The 19,365-nt window shown below is 49.1% G+C and overlaps 1 protein-coding gene across 2 annotated transcripts in view; it reads right to left on the bottom strand.

Annotated features, from left to right (window-relative positions):
• Positions 1–19,365, bottom strand: part of KCNIP3 (potassium voltage-gated channel interacting protein 3) — an 82,387-nt gene that overhangs the window by 24,659 nt on the left and 38,363 nt on the right. Inside the window, exon 1 of one of the 2 annotated variants that reach the window (XM_044261657.1) lies at positions 835–962. The exons of the other annotated variant lie outside the window; for it this stretch is intronic. Coding sequence (XP_044117592.1) covers positions 835–937 — 103 coding nt within the window. The 5' untranslated portion in view covers positions 938–962. Of the gene's footprint in view, positions 1–834; positions 963–19,365 lie in introns of those variants that run through there. 2 annotated transcript variants of the gene reach the window in all.

The raw sequence follows: 19,365 nt of genomic DNA, 5'->3' as shown, positions 1-19,365 counted from the left end.
CGTCCTCCCCGGAGAGGACAGCAAGGGAGCACAGGTAACAAGAACAGGACAGGCTGGCCCCCTTCCCTGCAGTACAGAGGCACGGGGATGCAAATGCCACTTTGAACAGAGAGGAGGGGAAGTTACAGCCCTGGGAGGTCAAGGTCCCCTTCAGAATGGGTGTGCCCTAGAGGGGCTCCTCCTCCTAACCTGCCCAGAAGTCTCAAGGAGGTATGGAAGGTTGGGGAGCAGCTCCGAGGACACCTCTCAGGGGTCCCAGGGAGGCTGTCCACAGTCTGATTGAAGGGTAGGTCTATCTTCTCGGTTAACAATGCACTGGGACAGAAATGTGGCGGTTGAGGATTTGGTTACTGATCCCGTGGGCCTGAGCCATGCCTAGGGATGGGAGTCGAGGCAAAAGGGGCAGCCCCAAGATGTGGCGAAGGTCTCATTACTTGCCACTATCAAGTACCCTTGGCTGGGGATCCTTCCAGTCATCTTCACCCTGAGCCACCTCCCGTCAACCGGAGGCCTGATCCGGCTGTGCTCACCCGGGGCAGTTCGGACCAGCAGGCCTAGGATGGCTCAGGGTGTCACCAGGCATCTCGCTCACGCCCACCCCAAGCACCGCAGCTCCAACCCCTCTGGGGCTCCTCGGAGCCCCAGGCTTCTCCATCCCCTCAGTCCCAGGCCAGCCTTCTGGAGTCCGGAGGGGGCGGCGGCTCAAGCGGCCAGCGCCGCTGAGCGCTGGGCGCCCAAGGGCAGCACTCCCCGGGCCCGCACACCCGCGCTCCGCTGCTGCTCGCTCCCCAAACACTGCTGACCCCGGCAGAGGAGCGGACGGCCACGCGTTACCTTCCATGGACATGGGCTCCAGGATGCCGAACTGCTTGAGGACGGCGATGAACAGCAGCACCACCACGGCCATGGCGCACAGCTCCATGCCCTGGATGCCCATGGCGACCCGAGCTGCCCGGGGCCGGGGTGTGCCCCTCGCCCGCGCGTGCCTCGGGAGGCGCCCGGGCCGGTGCAGCCCGCCCGGCCTCTTGGGGAGGCCGCGGCTCACATCCCCCGGCAGGCGGGGCTGCGGGTGTAGACGGGGTCCGGGCCCCGCGGAGGGCGGCTGCGGCGGCGAACTGGGCAGGCCGGGAGGTTGGACGCCGCGCGGCAGCAGAGCCCGAGCGCAACTTTCCGAGTCAGCCGGCAAACTTCGAGGCGCGGCGGCGGCGGCGGCGGCGCGGAGCGCAGCTCGGGCGGCCGGCGCGAGCCAGAGACGCCTCCATGGCCCGCGCGGGCGCCGCGCCTCTTTCGCCCAGTCTCCAGCCCCAGGGGCGCGGGGGCACGGGGGCGCGGCGGCGGCTGCGGGGGTCCCGGGCGCTCCTGGCCGCCCCAGCCTTCATCGCGGCTCCCCGCGCGCTCATTGGCCTAGGCGCGGCGACCACCCGGGGAGGCGTCCCCTGCGGCCGCCCCCCTCCCGCCCGCTCGAGCACGGGAAGGGGCGGAGGGAGGTGGCCCCGCCCCGTGCGGCCCAGCCCTCGTCCGGAGCCTGGCGCACCGCCACCACCCCCCAGCCATACCCCGGGAGACCAAGCGGTCGGCGGTTTCATCCAACTGCCTGTGCGGGGTGGGGGCTGAGTGGCTGGGGAAGGGGCCGGGGACCGGAGGGGAAGGGAGCCGCAGCATCGCTCTCTGGGAGGACTCGGGGATCTGTACTCCTTGCTGAGGGGTGCGGAGCCTGCCACAGCCGCTCACTGCCCCGCCGGCCAAGGCAGAGCCGGCCTTCCGGGGATCGGGAAAGCCCTCTCACCCCGGGGTATTTCCCACACCACCAGGTCTCGGCTCGAGACTGAACTTGGCCTTGGTCTGGCCCCCACTGGAAATGAAAAAGTTGGTATTCAAAGTTATCCAGTTCCGGAAAGCCACGTGCGCTCCAGGCTTTTAGAGGAAGTGTGGGCTTTGGCATTAGAGACTACGGAACTGAGTTCCACTCATGATTTTGCTGCGTGACCTTGGTCGAGTCACGGACTTGCCGATTCCTCCTACCTACAGAGGGACTGGTGCCCGCCTGCCTTTCCGGCTGTGGGAAAGAGCTAAACGGATGCCAAGTCCAACGCGCGGGCAGTGCACTGGAGCGCCAATTCGTTTGTGAATCACTCTCTTCCAGCCTGGAGGCACGGGATAGGAAAAGACTGGGAGAGAAGGGGGCGTGGCAGGGCGGAGCCGGGGATCCTCCAAGTCCCCGAACTCCCGGACTTGAGGGCCCGAGCCGTGGCTCTCTGCTGCCCTCCCGCGGGCGTTGCGCTCTGCGGGTGTCCTCGCCAGCCCCGGGCTTAGAGCGGGAGAAGGCTCGGGCTGCTTCGAACTTCCAAGTTCTTTTATTTTATTTTTTAAAGATTTTGTTTATTTGTCAGAGAGAGTGAGCACAGGCAGACAGAGTGGCAGGCAGAGGCAGAGGGAGAAGCAGGCTTCCTGCTGAGCAAGAAGCCTGATGTGGGACTTGATCCCAGGACGCTGGGATCATGACCTGAGCCGAAAGAAGCTGCTTAACCAACTGAGCCACCCAGGCGCCCCTCCAAGTTCTTTAGGAAGTTCTCCATTTGCCTTAGTGGAGGGGGAAATCCAGCCCCGTTCCACGCCTGTTTGGACGTAGGGTCGGAGCAACAGTAGCTTCCCTGTATGAGCCTCTGCTACCCACTGGGTCATTCGTTCAGCAAATACTGAGCGTGTACTGCGCCCCAGGCACGGAACTCGGTACAGCAGCATGCATGGACCAGGGCCCTTCTGGAGCTGGTACAGGAACCAAACCTTTAGCTTTACTCATAATCCGTAAGGGCTGCCCCAGTGGGCATTTCTCGTCCCCATTTTACAGTTAAGAAAACCGAGGCCTAAAGGTTGGGCCAGGGAAGGGACACAGGGGCAGCCCAGGCCTTCTGGATTCCAGAGCAGATGCTGGGCCAGCATACCACACTGCTTCCAGTGGAAACGGGTGGGAGAGAGGCTGCTGGGTTTCTTCTGGCCAGTGCAGTTCAACCTCAGTGTTTAACACACCTGGTTAAAAGTCTGAGTTATTGGAGATATTTTTAAAGAACTGTAAATGCACAGCTTTCAATTGCATTTAGTGGGATGTGGTGAGTCTCCACTGACCAAGAAGTCTAAGCAGAGATGCTAATGATAGCCAGAGAACACAGCTCTGTTGGAGCACATGAGTTGCTAAAGTGTGTAAGTTTAGAAAGGCTCAAGACTCTCCTAATTTACACACTTACACGCTGAGTAAAATCTAGCCTGGGTCCAAGCCCGTTGCCACCAGTCCTCAGTCAATGGTCTAGTTAAGAATACATTAACCTCTCTAAGCCTGTTTCCTAAAATGGGGATGACAAGCCCACCTCTCCAGGGGCTTGTAAAAGATCCAGAGAGAGAGACGAGGGTTGGCCTGTGTCATGGGCTCTGATGGCCTTTTATGATGTATTCTTGGAGCTGGATGTGTTCAGGGTGCCAGATGAGAGATAGATGGGGGGAGGGGGCAGATAGAGAACTGAGCAAGCAAAAGAAGCCATACGGAGGGTCCTCCGGAAGCTGGTCCACTCCTGCTCTCCTGCCTCGGTTTCCCCTGATGCTCCTGAGCATCTTCCCTGGGAAAGCTTCAATGACTGCTCATAAACACTGAGCTATAAATGAGACATTGATCCCCTGGCTCTGCGGCGTAAAATATTAACGATGCCTAAGTGGATACCAGGGATGAGAGCAGAATGTCCGCTTGGCATTAGCTGCCTGGGCCAGGGGCCTAATGGATGGGAAACTGACTCCCCTACTCACTCACGAGCTTGGGGCCTGCCAGCCCTGGGGCCAACCAGGTCCACTGAGGCTGGGCTGATGGCCCCATCACGCTCCCTGCTTCCATGGGACCTAGACAGGGAAGCTGGAAGACAAGCGCCCAGACCTTATACATCCTCCCCACACCCATGAAGTCCCAGGCCAGGCCTTTCCCAGCTGGCTGTAGCTCCCTTCCCTAGCTCCCAGCTGCACCCTCCCCAACTTCCCCCAAGTGCCTCCTGTGGCAAGGAGCATGCTGGCTGTTGACAGTGATCCCTGCCAGCTCCCTGTCTTGGGGGAGGGTCACAGACAGAGAAATCCCTGCTCTTCAGGGTGCTGTAGACTGCCACGGAAGTAGGAAAAGAGGGCGCAATGTGGAGGGAGCAGCTCGCTCTACCCCGGGTGATAGTAGAGGGCTGGGGAGCCCCAAGCCCTCTCTTGGAAGACTTCAAGATGTCTGGGAGGGTCTTGGAGGCCTTGGTGTCCTGGTTTAGAAAATTTTTGGACCTCCAGCTGTTTTGGGGTGGCCTGGGGCACACCCCGAACTTAGCCTGGCATCCCACACCTGAGGTCATGGTCTTCCTGTGCCTGGAATATTGCTACCACTCCAGTTCTGCCTCCAGGAAGCCTTCCCAGATTATGCCAGCCCTATACCATCCCCCTTCTCCTCAGAACTGCCATGGCCTCTGCTGCCTGGGTCGGGCCATTCTGCACCGTGTTTTGGCTGTCTGCCCGGACATCTCCCATGTCACCCCGTGCTTCTCCTCTCTCACCACAGCTGTGCTGTCAGCTCTTGTGGGTTGGGACCTGTGTGTTTGACCAAGCATTAATTGGGTGCCCCAGCCTACTGATCATGTAGTTGCCCAAGGATTTTAAAAGGTCTTTTGACTTTTAAGGCAGGGACTGGGCTACACACATGCTGTTTGAGGGACCCATGCCCAGCAAACAGCTTAGCAAGTGGCTCCTCTCTTGACTCTCCCAAAGGGCAGGCCCCCTTTGGTTCTAGTGCAATCTACTAGGCAAAACAGTCATTATTCAGTTTATTTCTCTTTCTCATACTTCCTAGGAACCAAACAAGAATGTCCACGAGTGGAATTCCACATCCCAAAGAAATGCCTCTAGGACTCCTCCCCATGTATGTTCCAAGGCTCCTTGCACGCGGTGTGTTCAGAGCTAGACTCAGGCTTCCCCCAAACCTGCCCCTCCTTCAAGCTCAATCTTAGCTGCTCAGAACCAATACCCTGGCTTAGCCTGGAATCTTCCTGTCCCACTCCTGCCCAGTCTACCAACAAACTCGGGCACTGTGCCTCTTTCTCATCCATCTTGGCTCCACTGCCACAAGCTTGGCCATGCCACTGTCCCTTTCTCCTGGACTCCTGCTGTCAGCTACCAGCAACTCTCCCCATCTCTATTCCATCCTCCTCCTGTCTCTCCCTCTTCCGGCAACCATAGTGGTCATCTCAAGATGGACATAAGATCCTGTTTTTCCCTTGCTTAAAACTTCTAGTGGCTGTCTGACTCAACACCGGTTGTGTTTGCCTGCTTGACATTCTTCTCCCTGACTTCGTGACAGCCCTTCCAATTTCCTTTGTAGAACCCCCTGCCCCTGCCAGCCTTGTGATTTTGGAGCTTTGGCAATTTAACTGGTCAACCAACACCAATTCCTCTTTTCCCACTGCATACCACCCCTCCACTGCCATAGTGATTTATTCAGGGGTGGGTACCTGCTGGGATTCAGTGAGAGACCTCCATGATTGGTCCTGGGACAAAAAAGAGGGGCACTCTTGTTCACTATGGCAGCTAAATGGTCATTCTGCCACCCATGTGGGAACAGGAAGCTGAAGAAGGAAATTATTTCTTGGGAAAACAGAACAAAAGAAAATAGCCCAATTGACAATATTCTATGCCTTGATCCAGCTGTGCCTGATGGCACACCTAAACCTGTATCTTTCAGGTATGTGAGCCAATACATCTCCCTGTTGCTGCTTAAGCCAATGTGAGCTGGGTTGCTGCTCCTTGCAACCAAAAGGGTCTTCATCAATGTAACCCTCATTACTCATAGAACAAAGCCCAAAATCCTTAATATGGCCCATCAGAGCAGCCGACATTTACTAAGCACTCACCATGCACCAGGCACTTCAACACCACTCTTCTTTTCTCATAGATCCCAATAAGGTAGGGGCTTGATAAGAGGAAGAAGTTGAAGCACAGAGTGGTTAATTCTTTGGTTAAGAGCACACAGCTGATAATACACAGCATCAGAATTTGAACCCAAACATTCCAGCTCCACAGCCTATGATTTTAATTCAATCATGCCATGCCCCTCTACACCAGCATGGTCAGACCCTTTCTCCTGTCCTTTGCTCAAATGACGCCAGCCACACCTGCAGCTACCTGAATGGCCCCAAGATTCTCCAGATCTCTGAGCAAGCTCTTCTCTGAGCCACGAATATTCTTTCTTTTCCTCCTCCTCTTCCATTTCACCCAACTAATTAGTGCCTACTTGTCTTTTGGGTCTCAAATGTCACTTTTGCAGAGTATCTTCCCTGACCTGCTCCCCTTATTAGTCCCTGCTCTGCTATGCCCCCCATCACCTTCCCTCTTTGCAATGTGAGTTTAGCTATTTATGTATTCATTGATTTGTTTCTGTTCTCCCACCAGATGGTAGGCTTCCTGAATGTATAATTAGTACTAGCCTCAGTGTATTTATAAAATAATTAATGGGATATCAGATGATGATTTTCCTCTAATTAGTTCAGCAGAGGCTGTTCTGATATCACTAGCAAGAGCACCAGACTGGGAGTCCAAGAGAACCAGGGCCAAGTCCCTAGTTCCAACTGTAATCTATTGGCAGAGTTGGCCAAGGCACACCACTTCTCCAAGCTTCCCTTTCCTTTTTGTAAAATGGAGTCACTTGGTGACATGCCTGTCAAACAGTGAGCTATGAGAATCTGACAAGCTGATGGAAGTGAAAGCCTCCCAAGTCAGGCATGAGGGACCTGTTCCTGGAGAAGCCCACTTCTTCAGAGCCAGAAACACCAAGTGACACCAAAGGGGTCTACTTTATCTTACGGTATTGCCCAAATATTCCAATCAGACAGATCTCTGGGGACCACAGAGAACCCATCCACACAGTCTCTGCTCTGGCCCAACCTCAGATGAAATGTGGGAGGTTTGTGGCTACAGGTAACAGAAATCCTCCTTTCCTTTAACTTAAACTGTTAGGAAGTGCACCATGTCACACACAGAAGTCCAGCATGAGGGTGGTTCCAGGGATAATCAGCTCAGATCTGGGGGTATCATTAAGGACCTGGGTTCATGTATCTACCTACATCTCCAGCCTCAGAACATTAACCTTACCCACAACCTGCTCCTCTCATGACACAAGGTGGATGCCTAGTTCCAGACATCACATCTTGATGTGACAATGTCCTGGAAAAGATGGGATCATCTCTTCCTATGTCTTTTTTTAATAGTGAAAAAAATTTACCCATTAAGCTTCCCATGAACACTTCTTGGTGTTTCTGGACTGGAATTATTTCACATGCCATGCCTAAATCTGTTGTTGGCAAGAGGAATGAGACCAGCACTATAGGAGAGACTCCTGGCTCTACACCAAAACTCATTCTCCTCTCCTTTCTTCTAAAGTAAAAAAGCCTTAATTGGGCTCATGGCTGCCCAGTGGTGACAGCATTTCCCAGACCCCTTTGCAATTAGTTGTGGCCATATGAGTAAGTTCATAACAGTAGAAGAGATGGGTGCTCCTTTGGGGATGGAGGCCTTAAGTCAACGAGTGAGTAGCCTCATCATTCTCTCTTCTCTTTTTATTACTGGCAGGAACCCAGACATGTCAATGACCAGCCTCAGTCATGCAGATCCTGACACGTCTGGAAGAGGAGGAGGGTGTGGAGCCACAAGATAGAAGGGACTTTGGTCCCTGAATGACCTGCATGGAACAGAACCGCCCACCAAGCTAGAACATTCACCCTGATATGTTAAAGGAGAAAGAAATAGACTTTAAAGAAAACTCTTAAAGAAAAAGATATAATAAGGTGAGAGCTGGCTGTTTTGAAAATAGAGGAAGAAAGGAAGAAGGAGACAAGGTACCGAAGGCTTCACGATGTTAGCAAAGCAAACACTTGGACCAAGCAATAGAAATAATATTGTTGCAGAAAATGTTTTTCAAAGGTCTTTTCAGATTTATCAGCCAAACATTCAGCCAAACAAAGATGGCCTCAAATGAGAGACAGAAATGGGTAGACGAAGGAAGCCAAGAAATAAAGCAACTTTAGGAGAACTATATTCAGAAAAGAACATCGGTAGTGGTTACTGAACACAGAACTGACTGGAAGAAAATGAACCAGAAAATGACCAAGTCTTTGAGGGAATTATATTGTGATAGAAGCCAGAAGTCTGGCCCCCAAATCCTGTGAGTAATCAAGATCCGCAACTCTTGACCTTCCCAACTTGTACTATCAGAAAACTTGGAAAGCTCTATGACTCCAGAGGAAGACACACTTCCCAATGCCTACTTCAAATGTGGCCCAGAGGGAAATGGACAGGGAATGGAGGACAAGGCTGGAACTGTGGAGGACAAGGGGCAAGGTGGTGGACCCAGAGAACAGAACTAAGGTAGCCAGTTAAGCTTTCTCCTTCCACTGCAGCATGGGTAGCCCAAGAATCCTCACTATCCAAATCCATGTTTTTTGAATTCAGATGTGAGACTTATTTTGGTAAGTTCAGGTCATGAGTACTGTAATGTCACATTCAAATCTATCAGAGTTCTGAGTTTTGGATAAGAAGTATGAGAACTCATGAGTGAAAGGCATCTTAGAAAATTATCTGAATTCAGTTCCAAAGTTTGGATAGGGAAGAGTTGGCAGAGCCACAAGGTGGAAATCACTGGGGCCCTGCATGTCTGCATGGAGTGGAGCCCCTCACCAACCTGAGCACTCACTTCAGGATGGTCACAGGAGACAGAAATAAACTTTGTCCTTAGGCCACTGAGCTACATTGAGTCTCATTGCTACAACACCTGATCTAACCTAATTAATGCAAACATGATGGCTCAGATCAATCAGGACCACCCCCAGGGTGAGGAAGAAGACCCAGTTCTACTTGTAGCAGAAGGAGGAAGGGAGACACCTGAGGCTAGAACCACAACTCTCTAAAGAGGGATGAAGTAAGGAGTAGATTTGGAGCAGACAAGCTACAGTTTTTGCATTCATACCGCTCTCAGAGTATCTAGGTCCAAGGACCAAAGTCTCATCACTCTACCCACCAAGTAAAGAGAGTACACTTCCTCCAACACAGGGTTTTAAAAAGGCTTCAGACTGTGTCTCACCAGCCTCTGCTGATGCTCTCTCCTTGGGTGGGGCTTAGACAAGTCAATGCCTCAAATATGTAGTGAGCCCTCACTCTGTGGATGGTCCTGGTGAGCATTCTACAGAGTCAGTTTCTCATGGGGATTTTCCTTATATGGGCTATTAGAAGAGCTCCTTGATAATATACACTGCTATTGTCTGAGCCAGGTATCTGCTAGATGCTTTACAAAAATTACCTGGTTTCATCTTCATGTTGACCCTAATTATGGAGGAAATAACATCATGTACCCCTGTGGCAGAGATTTTTGGTTGCATAGACTTAGGATTTGTTCTTTCCTTCTTTCTTTCTAGCAGAACCTTAATTTTGTTGGGGGCAACAATGTCCTCTGCAGAGAAACTACTTTTCCCAGCTTTCTTTGTGGCTAGAGATGGCCATATGACACAGTTTAGGCCAATGAGATATAAACAGAAGCCATTGGGTGGGGCTCCTTGGAAACCACCTTAAATGGAGTGGGAGAGACTCCGTGGAATCTGCCTTTTTTGTCATTTCTCTCCAATCCTTTGTGGAATGGATTATGATGGTTATATCTGGAGCCATGAGAGAAGGACATAGGTTCCTGAATTGTGATGGCTTGAGTTGCTGAACTAAACCTAACAACTACCTACCTCTGGATTTGTCATTGCTTGAGAAAACTAAACCCTTGTCTCATTTGTGTCACCATTACTTAGGTTTTTGTGCCATGAAACTGAGGAGAAACTGAAGCTTAAGAGATGTACACCAAGTGCTCACTATGTAAGAGGCAAAGCTGTTGTTTGAATGTACTGTGAAGGCAGTGTCACAGAGAGATGGGTCATGTGCCTCACAACCTCTACCTACCCATCCACTTCCTGTGCTGACCACAATGGCTCTTTGGGGCTCTTGTCTTGCCTGATATCTGCCTGCTCCTTGCCAGTTGCCAATATTTTGCCCGGAAGCTTTCTTCTAATTGTTCAAGACAACTGAGGGCTCCAGCTGTTTGTTCTTCTGCTTTCCTCACAACCTATAGGTTCCTCCACTTTCCAGCTCAATGGTTGGGCTGGTTTTCTTGGCTCCAGTCCTCACCAGCATTCCTCTGCTTAGCTTCCTGCCTTTCCTCTCTGGCCCTGCTACTTCAAGAACAAGCCTGGAGGCAGAGAAGCCCATGATGAGGACAGGGAAGAGTTTGGGTGAAAGGTGAAGGTTGCCTGCACCCAGGAAGAGGCAGAAGGACTGGAAAGGAGGGAGCTTCATTGAGAGAAATGAAGGAAGCCGACAGATTCTACACATTCCAAATGCAGATTCCTGGGAGGAAAAGCTATATTTAAGGCTCTGCTCCTACAGTGATTTTCTCATAACTTATAACAAGAAATTTTTTGAAGATTTATTTTAGATAAAGAGAGAGAGTTTGTGTGTGTGTGCATGAGCAGAAGGGATAGAGGGAGAGGGGGAGAGAATCTGAAGCAGACTCCATGCTGAGCATGAAGCCCAATATGGGGCTTGATCCCATAAGCCTGAGATCATGACCTGAGCCAAAAGCAAGAGTTGGATGCTTAACAGACTGTGCCACACAAGTGCCTATATGACAAAACATTTTTTTTTAATCTTAAGATTGTTTTTAAATGACAGTGTGGGATATTGCTTAATAGTGCAGGCTTTGAAGACAAAGTGCCTGGATTCAAATCCTGGCCTTTCCACTTATTAGCCATGTGACCCTGGGCAAGTAATAAGCCTCAACAAGACTCCGTTTCTGCAACTATAAATGGGAATGATAATACCTGTCACAGAGTAAGTGTGAGGGTAAAATAAATTAGCACATGCAAAGCACTTAGAACAGTGACTTTCACCCATGTGAGGTACTCAATAGGGGCTAAAGCTTCTGTTATTATCACAGAGAAAGGATTCATTGTATATCCTGTTGACATTCAGAGACCAAGCAAGAACACAGGTGAGTCTGAACACATCTGTGTTTTTAACCATACAAATGGCATTACCTCTCTCAGCCTTGTTGAGTGCAGAAAAGGAAAATTCTAATTATGATGAAGTAGCTGACATCAAACTTACCTTACCAATGGAAATAACTATAAAATCTAGACAAAGCATGTAAAACAATTATATATGGGCACTGGACATCAATTAATATAGGACAATGATCCATGAGAATCACATTAAATGATCCCCACTTTCATTTCTTCTTTATTCCTGACCGTATTTTCAAAATGCTGGGCAGCAAAACTTCCTAGCTCTGGTGGTCACACTGGATGGAGGAAATAGAGATCAGACTTCAGGATGGCTAAGGTGGCCCTGATTTGAGAGGGCAGGTGTTTGGAAATGAGGGAGGCACAGAGAAGGAAGAGCCCCCAAAATCTACAAAAATATCCCTTGGGTCCTTGGTCAATTGTCAGGCTGTTCATGAGCAGGGAGAGACTTCAGGAGGGCTCGCAGAGTATAGTGGCTGAGGGAACTAAAAGCTGAATGGAGATTTCACAAGTCACACAACTCTGAGGAAATATTGAAGGTCGAGTCCAGCCAGTTCACTTAGGAACAACTTGGGCTTTCTGTTGAGGTCCCAGGAAGGCTACACTTTAGGATTAAGACAATGACTTAGGAGAAGAGCTACACTCTATACATAAGAAAAAAGCTGAAACAGATATACTTTAACAAGCCTAAAGGCAAGCTTTCACAGGATGAGTGTGGTTTGCCAGAAGGTTAATTGCCTGACAGAACAAAATTCAAGGGAGAGGAGCTAACCCAGAGCCCCTACAACATACCATTCACATGTATAACAAGCACATCAATCAGCATGAGGTTAAAAAGTATTATGCATGTGAAGAAGGAAAAGTGATTGGTCGTGAACTTAATAGAAACATACATATATGATGGAGATTTTGGAATTAGCAGATGAGGACTTCAAAAAAACTATAATTAACATGTTTCCAAAAATAAAATAAGGAAATGGACAAAACAAATGAAAAGATGAAGCTTAAATCTCAACAGCAAATTGGAAATTTGCATCACTAGGGTTGATCAGGGAAGCAGAATCACTATGACTGATAGAGGATATAGCTATAGAACAGAGAGTGATAGAGAGAATAAAGGGTTTATTATAAGAATGAGACCTGACTCAATTGGGGGAGCTGAATAAGAAGTCCATGGAAGGCTATTGTCCCTACATATGCCTGAAGTTGCTGTATTTGGGTCAACAGGACTAAAATATAGAGGAAAAGGCTGGATACGAAGTGAGAAAAAGTGAGAACAAACTGGAACCCACATCTGTCTTTCACTGCCTCCAACCCTGACAACACAGGTGACCCACTGAAGCAGCAGACACCATCTACCACATGAAGTTGCTCATGTCCCTGATCCAGTGTTCAATTAAAAATTGCAGACATGCCAAGAAACATGAAAATGTGACTCATGCTTAAGAAAAAAAAAAAAGGTAAAAGGTCAGTAGAAGCTGTGAGTATTGAAGATCTCAACACAAAAGCAGGGGGAGCCATAAGCAGAGGGAGAGGGAGAAGCAGACTCCCATCACCAAGCAGGAGCTCAATGTGGGGCTCTATCCCAGGACCCTGAGAACATGACCTGAGCCAAAGGCAAACACTTAACCGACTGAGCCACCCAGGAGCCCTTATGTTGGTATATTTAATATTGGCCTACAGATATCTGAGAGTCATTTCACCTTTCTTCTATGTTTTTTCTCTTTGTTCTTCAGATTGGATAATTTCTACTAATCTCTCTTCAAAGTTACTGATTCTTTTTTCTGCTAGCTCACATCTGCTGTTGAATCCTTCTGATGAATTTTAAAATTTCAGTTATTTCACTTTTCATCTTCAGAATTTTCATTTACTTCTTTTATGTTTTCTTTCAAGTAAATGAATAAGATCTTTTATAAATAAATAAATAAGCCAATAGGAATCTTATGACAGTCCCAGAAGAACAGAGAGAAAAGAGAGTGAGAGAAAATCAAAGATAACATTTGAAGAAATAATAGCCCAAATCTCCAAATTTGATAAAAAAAAATTAATCTCTAGATCTAGGAAACTCAAAAACCTCAAAAAATGATAATCATGAAGATATCCCCCCCATACACATCACAGTCAAACAGTTAAAATACAAAGAAAATCTTAAAATCAGCAAGAGAAAGATGACACATCACAGGCTGGGAATGATGCGATTAATAGCTGTCTTCTCAGAAATAATGGAATTAGCTGGAAAGCAGTAGAATATTGGAGGAAAGTTTTTATATTTTACTGTATTAATATTATTCTGAAGTAAATTGTTATAATTAAAATGTATATTATAAAAAATGTATATTATAATCCCTAAAAGATCCACTAAGCAAGTAAGTCAAAATTATGTGGTATTAAAAATAGAGAATTAGGGGACGCCTGGGTGGCGCAGTTGGTTGGACGACTGCCTCCGGCTCAGGGCGTGATCCTGGAGTCCCGGGATCGAGTCCCACATCAGGCTCCCAGCTCCATGGGGAGTCTGCTTCGCTCTCTGACCTTCTCCTCGCTCATTCTCTCTCTCACTGTCTCTCTCTCTCAAATAAATAAATAAATAATAGAGAATTAAAATGGTATAAAATATATGTTTGACACAATAAATGGCAGTAACGAGGGACAGAGAACAAAAAAGAGACGAATAGAAAAAAAGTAGCAAAATAACAGATGGAAATCCAACCACATCATTAATTACAATAAATGTGAATGGACTACAATTGAATGTTAGAGGAAAAAAAAAAAAAACAAAAGAATACAAGGAAAATGTGGGACAAAGTAAATAAGCCCAACAAATGTGTAATTGGAGTTCCAGAAGAAGCAGAGACGGAGTAAGAAACAGAATCAGAAAGCCCAACAACTGTAACTGGAGTCCCAGAAGAAGCAGAGAGAGCAAGAGACAGAATCAGAATTTGAAGATGTAATGGCAGAAAAATTTCCAAAACAGATGAAAGATATCAAATCAGATTTTCAATGAGCTCAACAAATCCAAGATAGGATAAATACAAAGAAAATCACAGCTAGGCATATCATGGTCAAACTGCTGAAAATTAAAGGTAAAGAGAAAATCTCAAAGACACCCAGAGTAAAAAGACATTCAGGGACATAATACAAATGATGGTAGATGTTGTGACAAAGACCACAGAAGCCAAAATACAATGGAATAACATTTTTTCAAAGTGCTCAAAGAGAAATAACCAGCCAACCTATAATTCTATACCCAGCAAAAATGTCTTTCAAAAATGAAGGGCAAATTGAGACACTCTGAGTTAAACAAAAACTGAGAGAATTTGTCATCAGGAGACACATTCCATTAGAAGTATGAAAGAGATGGAGTTTCTCATGTCAGAATCAGCCTCTGGGAATAAGTTTTTGCCCCTCACAGGAGCCATGGGATCTCTCAGCATCTTGAGAATCCCAGAAACAGGGCCAGTGGCCTCTGGAAGGAAAGGTACTTCATGTTCCTTAATTTAACCAACCTTGTTTCCCATGGTTCTTGTGGTCTGGACAGACTTGGAAGGCACGAGAGAACTGAGCTGTTGACATGTGGACATGTCTCCAGTTGTCACAAGATGGAGTCAAAGCAGTCATAGTCATAGACCCCTTCCTGCCTACTTATGGAAAACTCTCTTTTGATTGCCCAATGACCTTTGATTACACGTTGTCAAAGAAAAGAGGATCTCTCTTCATGTCTCTACCTGCACCCAGGGCATATCCAAATCCCCATGTATTGTCCTAAGGATTTATAAGAATCTAGGAATACTGAACAGGTAAAGGAAAGAGGGACACTTGAAGCCACCTTGTCCTCAGAGCCCCTCATCCTACTCCTTAGGTCCCTGTGATAGAAGATTCCCATTCCCTTTCTCATTTGGAGGATTTCTAATCTCTTCCTACATCTTTTATTACCCTTATACAGGTCCAGTGTAGAGGAAGCAACCATCCCAGAATGACAGGACTGGATAAGGCCAAATATAGTTATTCTCAGCAACTTCACTGCAGACACTTACAGTTTGCACAATGTCCACCATGTTTCTTTGGGTAAATTAATTTTTCTTGGCTGAACTTAGCTTTCCCACTTCTCTGTGTTGGCGAGAGGATTGGGTAATGGGGAGTCAGGAGATTGAAGGTTTTGTGACCCGAGATACATTGCTTTTCTCACCTTCCTGGGCCTTGGCTTCCTCATCTGCAAAGTGGGGGATACATTCCTTAGCCTGTGGCCCACCCCCTTATACTGTCATGAAAATCAGGTGTTCCCCAAGCATGTGGGAGGGCTCTATGTGCATATGTTGACTAGTATGTCATTTTAACACCCTGCTGAATCTAGGCTGGGGCCCTTCACAGAAAATGTACACAAGAAGCATCGTTGGCCAACTCCAAGTCTGCTTGTTCTCCTTGGCGTTCGCCCCAGTCACACAGGGTCATCAATCCTCGTGTTTTATGACACTGATGCTAAGTGCTCTGAAGTCACATCCTTGCTGCTGATCTGTGAAGAAGTCTGGACATAAGCATTTCTTTGCACTCAAGCTGAGGGCCCAAGGGTGTCTTGGGGAATTTCCACCCGAGATGCTTGGTGCCAGCGTCTCAGCTCTGTGGCCTCTAGCAGCTCAGAGAGGTGTGTGCTGATTCCTGATGTCCTGTGTCAGCCAGATGCAGACGAATGGCCTGGGAATCAAAGCCTTGGGGTCTGAGATGGGAAGCAGCAGGGGAGAAGCCAGAGCCCTGGGCTGGGGGTTGAAAATCCCATATCTGCGATTCACCCTTGCCTCCTTCCCACAGGCTGGGAGGTCTCAGCCTATCCACACTTCTCTCTGAGCTCAGCGAGGGGAGGGAATGGGGGACTAATAATTACAGCAGCTACATTTACCAAGAGCTAACTATGGGCCAGGCATTCTCCCAGGCTCTCCCGTGCATAACATTGTTTCATCCTGACACAGCACCCCTCTTACTGCCCTCCAGAAGCATGGGGTTCTAATCTGAGCACTTGCTCCAAGGAGGTCCCTAGCAACCTAAAATTTCTCCTTCTCAGAGGGCTCATGTTGCCATCATGGGAAAGGGGTCAGGGCCAGAGGAGTCTGTTAGCTAGACCCAGAGGAGGTTTTTTAGGTTTTTTTTTTTTTAAGATTTTATTTATTTATTTGACAGAGAGAAAGAGAGATCACAAGTAGGCAGAGAGGCAGGCAGAGAGAGGAAGGGAAGCAGGCTCCCCGCCGAGCAGAGAGCCCAATGCGGGGCTTGATCCCAGAACCCTGGGATCATGACCTGAGCTGAAGGCAGCGGCTTAACCCACTGAGCCACTCAGGCACCCCCCAGAGGAGGTTTTTGAATGTTCCTTCAATCTAGACAGATGTAAGATTTCAGAGTTAGAAGGAGGCAGAGGCTCATTCAACAAATATTTTACTGAGCATCTACTCTGTGCCTGGAAGATTCAGCATTAAACATGTCACATGTGACTGCTGGCTTCAAGGAGCAAAATTTCCAGAGAGGGAGGCAGACCATGCAACAGCTATAATTGGGCAGGCCACCAATGGCAGCGGGAGCCGTACTGTGAAGAGCTCCATCCCAAACCCAAGACCCAGAACCAGTTTCCCAGGGGGAGCTTGAACCCTTCCAAGCCCAGCTCTGAAGGCAAAGAGGAATGTGAAGAGGATTTGACTATGAAGCTCCAGGAAAGTAGAGTGTGACCAGGAGTGAGCAGGTGGTGACTGGGTGGGGACAAAAGGGGAGCCAGTTTAAGGGGCCGTAAGAGCATGGGGGCAGGGGCGCCTGGGTGGCTCAGTGGGTTAGGCCGCTGCCTTTGGCTCAGGTCATGATCTCAGGGTCCTGGGATCGAGTCCCACATTGGGCTCTCTGCTCGGTAGGGAGCCTGCTTCCTCCTCTCTCTCTCTGCCTGCCTCTCTGCCTACCTGTAATCTCTCTCTGTCAAATAAATAAATAAATAAATAAATAAATCTTTAAAAAAAAAAAAAAAGAGCATGGGGGCAGAAGCAGGGCCAGGCAGGAGCCAAGAAGTCAAGGTGAGGGTACAGACTAGGCTTTATTCCAAGGGAAACAAGACATTTGTTCCCTCTTCTCCCCTCCCTGTCCCCTGCCCTGCTCTTTTCCTTATAACAACCTCTCTAGCTGCTGCCCGATCTGGTTAGGGGTGGGTGGGAAAGCCAGTGATTTCCTCCCATTTTGTAGATGAGACAAGTGAGGCCCAGCCAGGGGCTGTGAAGTCACACAGTGGCATAGTGGGGACAGAGTGGGGGCACAGTGGCACAGTGGCCTAGGTCTCTCAACTCCTTGATCAAGGCTCCTTCCTCAGCCCTCATCCCCCTGGTGCTGAACTTCTAAAAGACACGGGGCTGCAGCCAGAGGGGTGGGAGACCCACACGCAGCCCCACTCCTGCTGGCAGCATGATAGATGGAGCCCAGCCACCCTGGACTTGACCTGAGGGCCGGGGCTCGAGGATAGACACACAGGGCACCTCTCAGCACAAACATTTTTACCAAAAGAGCAGACTCTGGAGGGCAAATTTCCCAATGATGTATGAGGAGCTGGGTCTGTACAGCTGCCCATCGAAGACTGAAGCACAAGGAGATAGAGGACTTAGTGACAGGACTCACACGAGCCAGGATATTCTGTATTTGCACAATCATACATGCAACGTGACATGCCTTGTTTCCTTTGAGCCTCAAAACCTGAAAGACAGCCCGGGATGTCATTATGATTCCCACTGAACAGAGAGGGAAGTCGAGGCCCGGGGGTGGTGGTGCAAAAAGTCTTCGCAAAGGTCACAAAGACAAAATTTGTTTAGCCTCATCTGACTAGCGCTTCTCAAATGTAGTTGACCCCAGGATCTTGATCACATGACATATGCTACTGTTCCACGGGCCACACTTGGAGAAATGCTGTTCCAGCATGTCAGTCAGCAAGTCTCCGTTAGCATGGCCCCGGGCTCTGGGGTGAGGCTGAACCAGGAGCAGATCCTCCGAGTCACTGCGGGGTCCCGGAGAAGTCACTTCAATCTCCCCGCAGCTCCTCGATGCACTGCTGGGAGAGGAAATGAAATGACTCCCACAGTGTTTCTATGAATGCGCCTCTCTGTTCTCTCTATACCGGCTTACTCCTATTTTTTTTTTAAAGATTTTATTTATTTGACAGACAGAAATCACAAGCAGGCGGGGCGGGGGGAGGCGGGGAAACAGACTGCCTGCTGAGCAAGGAGCCTGATGTGGGACTCGATCCCAGGACCCTGAGATCATGACCTGAGCCGAAGGCAGAGCCTTAACCCACTGAGCCACCCAGGTGCCCTTGCTTACTTCTTTTAGGAGCAAGTAGAAACTGCAAACTTGCCCCATGATGCAATTCTTTGTCATATTTTCATCTTTTTCGGTATATATAATTTGATAGAAATTCTAGGTTACAGAGTCAAGCTCATTAAATTGTTTCTTAGGGCAACCATTTGGCTACTCCACCCATCTGTGACCTGAGGGCGATCGGCAATCCCGCCTTCCCTTCTGAGACTGTGGACTCTTCTGTAGGCAAATGATGTCTCTTGGATCTCTGAGAGAATCTCTGATATTTATTCTGTTCTTCTGCTTTTGTTTGTCTTAGTAACTCTGTCGATTTGGGGGTTGCTTTTTCATTTCACTTGAGCTTAATGCTCCTCTTTGATGTGGTTGGGTTTCCTCAAATGTTAGGGGGCTCTCGGGCAGCCGACCACATCTACGTGTCAAGCGCCTGGGGCTCGCAGGGAGGTTAAGGCAGGGTGGGGAGGTCGGTGGTAGGATGTACCCGCCGCTCCTCTTCTGGGACCAGGTTCCCTGTGCTCCTTGGGCATGGCCAGTCTCCCCCAGCACTGCTCGGCTTCTTAGGGCCTCATGCCCAACCTTAGTTCTGATCTCAGGTGGGCACCTATGTACGAAGACAAGGGGTCGGCGGAGAGGGTGGGTGTCTCCGCCAGATGCTCCTCCTTCCACCCCCCTTCTGCCCTCTGTGGCCGCCCACCCAGGTCTGAAAGCCGTGGCGCGTTCTCCGCACCTTCGTGCTCTGCTTCCCCCAATTTCCTCCTTCAGTGTGAACCCACCTGCCTTCTGCCTTTTGCGGACGCCTCACAATTTCTGGCTCACTGAAGGCAGCCCCTTCCTCCTTCTCTTCTGGTTGTCCCTTCTGCCCTTCCTGGGGGAGCTGGAAGCACCTGCGTGCGCTGTGATCACATGGCCTGGTCTCCCTCGCCTGACGGAAGGAGAG

Source organism: Neovison vison, chromosome 8 (genome assembly GCF_020171115.1).
Source record: "Neovison vison isolate M4711 chromosome 8, ASM_NN_V1, whole genome shotgun sequence".
In the NCBI taxonomy this organism is placed as follows: Eukaryota; Metazoa; Chordata; class Mammalia; order Carnivora; family Mustelidae; genus Neogale; species Neogale vison.
The sequence above is the reverse complement of the archived record's forward strand: the minus strand, read 5'-3'. Positions and strand labels throughout refer to the sequence as shown.